This window comes from Mesocricetus auratus, unplaced genomic scaffold (genome assembly GCF_017639785.1).
Source record: "Mesocricetus auratus isolate SY011 unplaced genomic scaffold, BCM_Maur_2.0 Super-Scaffold_100008, whole genome shotgun sequence".
NCBI classification, from domain to species: domain Eukaryota; kingdom Metazoa; phylum Chordata; class Mammalia; order Rodentia; family Cricetidae; genus Mesocricetus; species Mesocricetus auratus.
In genome coordinates, this window is record NW_024429192.1 from 33,827,195 (window position 1) to 33,837,702 (window position 10,508).

General features: G+C 40.7%; 1 protein-coding gene across 1 annotated transcript in view; it reads left to right on the forward strand.

The window, feature by feature from the left end:
• Crybg3 (crystallin beta-gamma domain containing 3) overlaps positions 1-10,409 on the forward strand; it is a 103,850-nt gene extending 93,441 nt beyond the window's left edge. The window contains exons 19-22 of the mRNA XM_040750611.1: positions 2,197-2,320; positions 7,030-7,188; positions 7,958-8,117; positions 8,926-10,409. Coding sequence (XP_040606545.1) covers positions 2,197-2,320; positions 7,030-7,188; positions 7,958-8,117; positions 8,926-9,014 — 532 coding nt within the window. The 3' untranslated portion in view covers positions 9,015-10,409. The remainder of the gene's footprint in view (positions 1-2,196; positions 2,321-7,029; positions 7,189-7,957; positions 8,118-8,925) is intronic.
• The last annotated feature ends 99 nt before the right edge of the window (positions 10,410-10,508 follow it).

A 10,508-nucleotide genomic window follows, 5' to 3' on the forward strand; every position in this document is an offset into this window, starting at 1 on the left:
AACAAACAAACAAAAAAATTAATTGGTTTACTGTCTTAGCATAGGACTCCAGAATATTACTTGCCAGTTAACTAGTATCACTTGAGTTGCATTTCAAAATCCTCTATAGAATTTTCACACTTTTTTTTTAACATATCTAAGTTAAGTGGTATTTGACACGCTGCTGGAGTTTTCACCTCCCTGTTTCTACTAGAAAATGTGTGCAGTTGCACCTTGACACTTATTTATTCTTGGTTACTTTTTATCTCTCTGCTACTCACAATTCTCCACAAGAGACCTGCTGAACAGATTCACGGACCATGGATCTGTCTAAAGCCCTTCCCGGGCTACAGTGGCCTTCCTTCCAGGAGACCATTTTCATGTGGAACCACCTACTCCATGGAAAGTTGTGCACTGTTGCATCTAGGATCCATGGTGGTAATGAGATCCCACGTACCTTTTCCATGTGTGGGATTCATGTGTTAAAAGCTGGAGAGGCGGCTTAGCGTCTGTGGTCATCATGCCCTGCCTGTGCACATGGTTGATTGGGGGCTGTCTACCCCACCGTCTCAGTGTGCACATAATTTGCCCAAGGCTGATGTCAGTTGTGGAGTAGGGACTTCTCACATCAGTCAGTTTGAGTCAGGACTCTACTCACGCTTATTAATTCAGATTTTCCTCAGTTCTTCCCTTCTGTCCTCAACTTTCTGTAGGAACTGGTGTCTTTTCCTGCACTAGCCAATGCTTGTGTGTAAGATAAAGAAATTTTCTTCTGTAAAACTAAAGGACAGAAGCCATTGGTATAGCAGCAATGGCTTCCTGTCACTGTTCCAAATGCCTGAAGCACTTAGAAAAGATTCATTTTGTTCTTAAGGTTCTAATCTGAGATCAGCAGGCAGAATGCTTCAGGCCTCTGGGTAGGATACCAGGATAGGAATGTGAATGGGAGGGGGGTACCCACATCATGAGCCAAGAAACTAAAGGAAGGGACCATGGTAACAATGTCCCTTTAAAAACTCCCACCAGGTGCCACATCCACATCCTGAAGGTTCAGCTACATCCCAGGTATTTGCAGACTACATGTATACTGCAGACCAGGTGCTTCACATAGGACCTTAGGTCCCACTGGTCCACACCACAAGCCTTGAGAGAACCTGTTTCTGAGAACGCTGCCCCCGCCCCACCATGCACAGGCATACTTCCCTGCTGGTGCTCTGCACCTCATCTCCTGGGTTACAAACTGATTCCATGTTGGACAACACATACTGTCCCTCCAGAGTCCCATGTCTGAAGCAAGCCTTATCCTCCACACTTTAAGTCTCAGAGACCTTGAGTCTTCCTGTAAATTGTGGGTTCTTCTGGCAATCCTAGTGTTTAGTTTCCCAATTTGGCAACTAGTGAACACAGGGTTCAGAAAACTGTTCTGTCAAGAGCCAGAGAATGCTTTCAGCCTGTGGGTCTCCTGACCCACACTTAGGAAGCTGCTGTAGTGGTACAAAAGCCAGCCTAGGAAGAAATGGACATGACTGTGCACCAGTAATATCCTGGTTCTCACCCAAGGCACTGACCACTTTTACACAACCAAGATTAGACATAACAACGTTAGGGAAGACTTGTAAAGGAGCCATCTTTGAAAAAGAGTAAAGGGAATTTCTGTGGGTTGTTTCTGGTGGACTTGGGAAGTTATGGGCAGACTTGTAAATACCTAGAGAAGCACGTGATAACCTAGGGGAGGAAGACTATTTTCCTCCTAAGTAATGGTGGGAGGCCAAGATATGTATCTCAGGATTATAAAGTGCTTTGAGATTCGCAATGTCAAAAGAGTAGAAAGTTGGATGGTGGTGGCACACACCTTTAATCCCAGCACTCTGGAGGCAGAGGCAAGCGGATCTGTGAGTTAAAGACCAGCATAGTCTACAGAGCAGGTTCCAGGACAGCCAGGACTGTTCTAGAGAAACCTTGTCTTGGGAGGGAGGGACGACGACAGAGATTTTCATAGTTGGGAACCTCACTCATTTTGGAAGTACAGGAGGCCAACAGTTAATTCTGACTCCCAAAGCAGTGGCTATCTTCAGGAAAAATGTTGATGATATGATGATATACTTAAATCTGCAGACCCTAAGCTGTAAAGCATAATGGTATAACAGTTGTTCTCAGTAAGCGGCTGCTTTTGTTGTTTGTGGTGTCCCACGTTATTCTTTTTTTTCTTTCCTGCAGATGGATAGCTTATGAAGGATCCAATTTCTTGGGAAAGCAAATCCTCCTTGTGCCTAATGAGATACCTAACTGGACAGCATTTAGTGGGTGGAAAACGATCGGTTCTGTCCGTCCTATGAAGCAGGTAAGAAGTACAGAACCAACAGATTAGATAGCTTTATCTTCTGGCAGAAATGTCATAAGCCACAGTATATGAAATACTGACCTCTTGGTTACTTGTGTAACCAAGGGAGACGTTATATTCTTATGCGGGAATCTTATACATTTTAGCCAGTTCATAAAATTTTACTTAAGGTTTTAGTGTTGAATAAAAAGTTCCATCAGCCATATCCTTTTCACAAAAGTTAAAATAGAATAAAAACAAATTCTGTGGTAAAAGCAAAATGGGGAAAAAAGATCCTTAACATTATGAGTTTTACTTGCTTTGCATTTGGATTTTTTTTTCCTTATGTAATCGTCAGGTTGAATCCTGGCAATTTAATTAAAGTAGTATTTGTCACACACCTACTGCTTGTCAGTCTTACGTTCCAGAGCTTCCCACTGTGCCAGGATACAATCTGTGTTCCTTGTGGGATCTGACTCCTTGCCTCCCCAAGCCTCCCTCATCTCCTCACTCACACGTCTGTATCACATGCACCCAAGTACAGAGGGCTTTTCCAACCGACCTGCTAGCAAGGCTGTGCCCTCTATGTAGAATGTTTTCTCATTCTTTGTCCAACTAGTTCTTAACTCTCCTTCCAATCCAAAGTGCCAGGTCCTCCTCGATTCCTCCCATCCCCCCACCAGTCTGAATTAAAGCCCTCAAACTCTTTGATTCTTTTTCTACAAGACACTTGGGCTCCTTCCTCCTCTGCTGGAAATCACTTTTGAGAAGTTGCTCTGTCTCTAGTACCTGTCACGATGGTGAGAAACCAACGTCTCAGAACTGTTTGTTCTAAGAAATGGGAGATACTAGAGATGTCATCTGTCCCCTAGCTGTAGTTGTGGATTAAACATATTTGATCCCCAGCACTACATTAAAAGCTAGGCATGATAGCCCATCAAAAGGGAAGTGGGGGCAACTTCCCTAAAAGAGTTGTCAAATTCCAGTCAAGTGAAAAATCCCATCTCACCATACCTAATGTTGCCCTCTGACTTCCACACATGCATACTTGCAAGCCTCCAACATCACACACAGCTGCAGCATAAATCAAAACAATGCATGAAAAAGCCACAGGCAGTGTATGGTGTCAGGAAAGGAAGTAGTGCATGGAGACCTGGTGAAGTCTCCAAATCAGGTCAGATGTATGACAGGTAGTATAGGACTCGTCTGTTCTCTTTGGAACCTGTTTAACTTGGTGCTGACAGCCTTTACGTAGGAATTATCGTTGGAAAACCAAATGGTTTGACAAAAGCAACCCAAGTGTTAGAACCAAGATGTGAACCCAGATCTTTTATGTATAAGTTCTTAAGTACCCGGAATTTTTCAAAATAAGACTACCATTGGCTGATCTCTACCATACATTCCCAGCAGTGAGCGCTCAGTCTAGTAGATACTAATGCTGATTTGCCAACCTCAGTGTTCCATAATTAACCAAATTGCGGGGGGTTGTTTTGCCATCTCCTTGAATACACTCTTATTCTATCACTTCAAATCATAACTGTTTGCAAGCAATGTGATTTTGATTGTCACTTCATTTCTTAGTGCCTCTTGTTCCTCACTGGTGAAGCTATTATCATGATTGTGAATATTCACTAGCATATAGACACACATTGGACTTATATCAACTATGGTAACACACTTTGAAAGCATAGAGAGAGCCAAAGCTGTCTGTTGAAGGATACCAAAACATTAGTGTTTTCTTGGTATACTAATGGTAGGATGCTCCTCAGTCCCAGTCTATGGGGCAATGGGTAATTCAACTAAATAGCTATAGGGGAAAGCAAGTTTGGCCTTTAAAGACCACCTAGTAATAAGAACCCTATGTTCCAAAAAAAAATGTAGCAACTATGTCATATTATGCTCCTGCTTTGGCTTCCCACAAGGAGTTCTGACCAAAGGCTTCATGCATGGTAAGCCTCTACCATTGAATTACAGCCTCAATCATCTCATTTTTTTAATGGTTTCTCTCTAATGGACAAGGAGAACCATTTCCATCATTCAGGCTCCCATGATAAGGAATGCTAGAATAACCTCTTATTTACAAGCAAGCCTTTTTTGCATAATTGTAATTAAAATATAATTACACTTCCCATCCTTACAACCTTTTCTATTCCCCACCCCCTCTTGAATTCATGGCTCATGGCCTTTTTGTTTTGCTATACACACACTTTACAAGTCTTTATGTCTTTTAGTGTTGTTGCTGTATTTTTCTGTGATGGTCTCCATCTGTTGCAAAGAGAAGCTTCTTTGACAAGGGATGAGAGCCACACTTCTGTGTGTTCACATATTTAGAATGCAGTTAGAATTGTGCTGGTTTAGTAAGGGCACTCTTCTTAAGATCCATGACCTCCCTCAGTCTGGCTAGCTTTCCAGTACCAGGCATGGTTTCCCTCTTGCTGAGTGTGCTTTAAGTCCAATCACAAAGCTGTCTGTTATTGCCAAGATATGATGGACACTATGGTACCTTTAGGAATACCTGGCCATGCTGGTTAATGTGACTCATAGGCATCACAGCTGGGTAGGTCTATTGATTGCTTACCTCCCTTGGCAGCTTGCATAGCATCTTCTGGTACTTTCCTTTGGGAGGAAGCTTTGAGGTAAAATCCAGTTCAGATTTTCTGAGTTCTGTGTCCAACAGGACTTACTTTAACCTTTCCAATTCTTGGTATTAATTTCAAAATAATGCTTTAGGTTATTTTCCCCATTGTTTAGTTAGGCCACAAAACTTAACAAAAGAATTCAGTTTTGAAAACAGTAGTTTACTATAGTATTTTTTTTTTTTTACTTTGGTGCACATGTTGGGACTGCTGTATTTCATATCCTTGTTGAGGAACCAGGGAATAATTAAAACGTGATCTCCTTGAGGCTGGGAATCTAGAAGTCACTAAGATACTTAAAATGCATTTCAGTGATTTTAAGTGTAATTACAAAGGAGTCAGGTTACAAATGGTATTAAGGGCAATTAGTACCTTGCTTGGTCTAATTTAAAACTGTGATGTTTAGTTCTAAGGTAATTGGAATTCTGTCAGCCATGAAGGTCATACCTGTTTCTTTACATAGGCAACATTATGAAGCTTCAAGAATTAATAACTGTTACTGTGGAGGACAATGCTGAGTTGTGGGTACTTAGGTACATTATACAGTTATAATTATTGATGCCAGAGTTCTTTGAGTAAAAGCCTGGAAATAGTAAAAGTAAGGATACAGATTTATTCAATGTACCATGTACACAATAAAGGATACCACCCACCCAGATAGTCTTGGAGACGGGGTAGGTTTAAATAGAGGGCTAAAGGTATGTCTAATTAAGCAGTCCTTGTCAAGGTTTGGGCCTGAGTCCTGCTGGTGAACTCATTGTTTAAGACCAAGGCTGTCCAGGAAGGTGTTCTGGTAAGTTGTCAAAACTGTGCAATCTTTTGTTGAGAAACAGTTCCTCAGGCTTTCAGTTTTCCTGTTTTCTCGGCTTGGGATTCCAGGTGAAAGTTCAATTTTTTCAGGAGGCCAATAGCTAAAGGGAAGGCCACTCAGGTCTCTAAGATATCTTGTCCTACCAGGATGGTTAGAAAGGTGAATACAGCCAGATGACTTGCCTTTCTACTGTAATTTAAATGTTAGGTTCCTCAGAAATGCTAAACGTAGTAGCAGTTTACCAAAATGCAAAACCAGCTTCATGTTGATGTCTTAAGTTTCAAAATACAATATTCATTAGTATTATTACCCTAGACTGCCATGCTTCTCTTATCCCCAGTCAAAATTGCAGATCATGTATTGTCCAGCCAGAGTTGTATTGGGGATGCCAGCTCTCACCCAGAAGGGAGAGTGTTTTGTACTTTATCTCTAGGACCTTATGCCTTGGATTCAGGATGCTTCCTACTGAGCTGCTTCCAGTGCTCTTCTACTGTTTTATACTCATGGGGGGAAAACTCAGTGCCATAGGGGAGAATCATGTTTCTGTAGGTCTCTGAGCATCCTGCCAGAAACCTAGCTCCCGGTCTATGCAACTTTGTAAAACTGGAGCCACGGAGAGTGCTTTCTCAAAACATTTAGCACATGGCTTGATATCTCTATAAAGGCTCAGCAAATAATTAGCTATTATTAGTGGTCTCAGATTTATTGTGTCATGTATTTTACAAAGGAGTGCAGCCTGACTTTTGAATGCGAACGTAGTTATTTCTTAGATGAAAGATAAAAGGCATTTCTGTCTGGGTTTTCAAGACCTTACCACCTGTTGATCATTTAATCACTGCTCCAGACTGCCTGATTACTATGCTTTCTGTCCCTGTATTGTCACTAAGATCCATGTTGGGTAGTAACTGGTCTTTACCCTCCCTCCCAGAATATTGGAGATGTGATGAAACTCACCAAGTCCCTAATTCTCCACTGCCCCAGCCTTGCCATATCAAGTTCTAGTTAATGCAACTATTATCTTTTACCCTCGCAGATGGCCATCTTTCAGAATGTTTAACAGACATTGCACAAAATAAGCTTTGTGATCAAGGATTTATCAGTAGAAAATAATATATACGTATCAGCCAAAGGAAATGAGTGAAATCCTAGTTATAAAAAATACCTTCTCACTTTCCTGCTTTGTAGAGATTGTATTCCACTGCCCCCTCCCACTTTCCTGCTTTGGAGAGACTGCATTCCACTGCCCCCTCCCACCCTTTAATGGCTCTTTCCTCTTTTTGTAGCCTGCAGTATACATCAGAATAAGGAACCGAGCCCAGGATGAGTATTTGACAGTCACTGGGAACCTAGCTGATACACGAACAATGTCTGTGTGCATTTCTCCCTACAGCGGGAAGGACACACAGATCTGGCACTACTGCCGAGGACTTTTTAAATCCAAGGTAAAAGATCATGCTTTTTGATGTTGGCATTTGTATGTTAGCTACAATACATACCATATGGCATGCTGAAAACATTGTTGGCTTTCTAGAAACAGTTCATTGTATAATCATTAAAATGCTGATTATGTAAAATGGACTTAAGACTGTAACTTAGAAAGTACAGTTACAGGTTCACAGACCTAAATGATTCTTTCTACTGGAGCCAAATTGGACAATATGCTTTTATGAGAAGGGTCCCTTATTCGATGACCCAGATAAAATCAGTTGTCACTGTGATTCCAAACATGTAAAACTCTCTTCAGAATATTCAGTGGAGTCATAGAAGAATGTGGGTATGAAAGATGTTTAAAAAATTAACAAGATTTCCCCCTCATTGATGGTTGATGCTCTAGGAACAGAGCACTAATTAGGAAAAACACTGTGGTGTTTTTATGTTGTTTATTACCTCTAATTTTCATGCTTCAAAATGAAAAAGTATTTAAAAATTAAGTACCTTCTTATGTATTTGAGTATTACTATATCTGACTATCTTTGCTAAAGTGTTTTATTATTTCAAAATAGAAAACCTACCATTCACATAGCACATTTAAGCTAATTGGACTTAACATTCCAATTCAACAGACCTATTCTTCCCCATCAGCCATAAAGACTTTTAAAGATAAACTGAAATTATATGACTGTCTGTGACTGACTCACTCTAAGGAAAAAGTACCCTGTCTATTGATAATGGCACCTGCAGTGTGTCATTTTATTTCTTAACCTTTTGTAGGCCAGTGATACATGTCTTGATGTGATTGGTGGCCGGGACACACCTGGGGCCAAGGTAGCCTTGTGGACTGAACATGGACAGTTCAGGCAGAAGTGGAGACTGAACAGAAATGGAACCATCAGCTCTTACCTCAGCGATGAACTTGTCCTGGATGTTAAAGGTGAGCCTCTGATATTAAAAAAGGTGGGCTAAGAAGAAACTAAGGGTCGCCGGGCGGTGGTGGCGCACGCCTTTAATCCCAGCACTCGGGAGGCAGAGGCAGGCGGATCTCTGTGAGTTCAAGGCCAGGCTGGACCGATAGCCTCCGAAACAATACAGAGAAACCCTGTCTCGTAAAAAAAAAAAAAAAAAAAAAAAGAAACTAAGGGTCATGTCATGCAGCCAGAAAACAACAAAACATAACAATTACGTCTAAATAGTTTCCCTACATTAGAATAGTAAAATTTTCACTCAAAACCTTAATTTTCACAAACTGTTGAAATTCTAAATTTGAAGCACCAAACTACAAAATAAAGGATGCCATCTGTTCCTTTTCCAGAACATCTTTTGCACTGAATTGTTGTGATCCTTAAAAGCCCTCAGTTACAATTTATGGCAGGAGCAATTAACGTTGTTCTTCACTTCTTCTACAAGATCAGGGCCAGTATTGTTTATGGTTGTTGCTCTAGTTGGGTTAGGCACAGCCACTGTTGCTGTAGAAACAAAAACAGTACTTGGCTAGAGTTTACCAGAGAGACTTTGTTTTGTAAGGTATTGTATGTATGTATGTTGGGCACTGTGCATCTACAGTTGTATTTTCTAGCTTTTCAGTTTGACAGTAAGGTCCAATTTGAAGTGAATAATGGCTATGTTGTTCAAAGTGTTTTCCATTTCAGACTGCTTTACAAATAATAAAAGGTTGTAAAAACTGTGCAATTGCTAATCATCTGTATAACAAATCATCTTTTCTTTTGCACTTTCTATTTTAGGAGGAAACTATTATGACAAGACTCATGTTATTATCAATCAGCCCCTGGAGGGAGAAGAAACACAGAAGTGGGACATTGAAATCTTGTGAGAATCAAAAACACCTCCACCTACTCATTGCCCTGTGTGCATGGGAAGCTGCTGTGTCCACACCACAATGCTCACAGAAAGAACTGTCTCCTTCCAAGCAATGAAACTACTGCTCCATGGAAAAGCTAAAAATATTCTCACCAGTTATGCAGTATTCTTGTGAAGAAAATGTAACGATTTCTTTTCCTGATGGATCATTTTCCTGAAATCTGTTATTTTCTCTCCTAACCACCAAACATGAATCCTACTCTTGATGGCAAATTACTGGACAGTGCCATTGCCTGCATTAGTATTACATTAGCACCCTGCTCCATGCTTGTGTGAATGAGAAACAGGGAGACAAACTCTTACAGGTTGTCACACTCCTGCAGGAAGATGAGTAATTTTTAGCACCACCTGAAGACATGTTTAATAAGCTTTTGTATTAAGCTGCTGCTGTATTAAATAAACCATAGGGTTTCTCTATAGAAGCTTTTGTAACAGAAACACCGTAAATATTTATATCAAGTGAACTTGACCACAGGAAGGGACTAGGCCTTTTGAGGCAGTAGGCACTAGTACTAATGTATTTGGTGCTGTATGGCCCATCTTTACTGTTTTTCTAACTACAAATGTATAAATAACCTTGGAGCACCCACCTGGCATCCTGGTTTTAACCAAGCTGTCCAGTTTTCCTGATTTGTCCTTAAGTGAGAGTCACTTACATGTAAGAGTTGACTGTCTCCCGGAGTACAGGACAACCCAAAGGTTCAGATAAAGCAAAACCGGGCTTCTACTTGCCACCTGACTTTCTCTACTCCATAACAGACAACTCAGTGTCATCACCTGCACAGCCTGCCCTTGCCTAAGATGGACTAAACTTGAGACAGCCACTGCTTTCAGCCCCAACTTTTGCCAGAAAAAACACAAAATTCTATTTTTACATAAATCCTACAGCAATATTTTTAAATATCAATGTCTAGGCACTTTAGACTCAAAGACCTCTGACTTTGAGTATGTTTTATATACTTGGTCTTTCCATGTACATATTGGTCTTTGGTTTTTTTCCAGTCTCTGGCTCTTCTTTCATCTTCTAAGTGTCTGGAAGCCCTTAACATCCAGCTGCTGAGTGTCTCTCATGATGTGGCAGTATTTCATGAAATGTGTTTATTTTTAATGGGGAGAGGGGGGCATGTATATGCAAAGATATGTATATTTTCATTGTAACAAAACCCAAGTTTCTTCCTAAGTTTTAATTGTTAAAAAGTATTTTGGAGCCAAAGAGGCTCTTTAAAGGAGTTATTTCTTCCAAAGAACCAAGACAAAGCCAGGTTAATGACATAATTCTCTATGACACATGTCCTGGAGTTGTGCCTTTTCTACAACACTGGATTAAATAAACTTGTCAGAAGTCTCAGTCTGGGATAACTAGTAATTTCCTGCTTTCCCTCTCATGGCCACAAGTACATTTGGAAACATGTCAGCTTCTCCCTGCTCTGTGGTGGAACCATGTCTC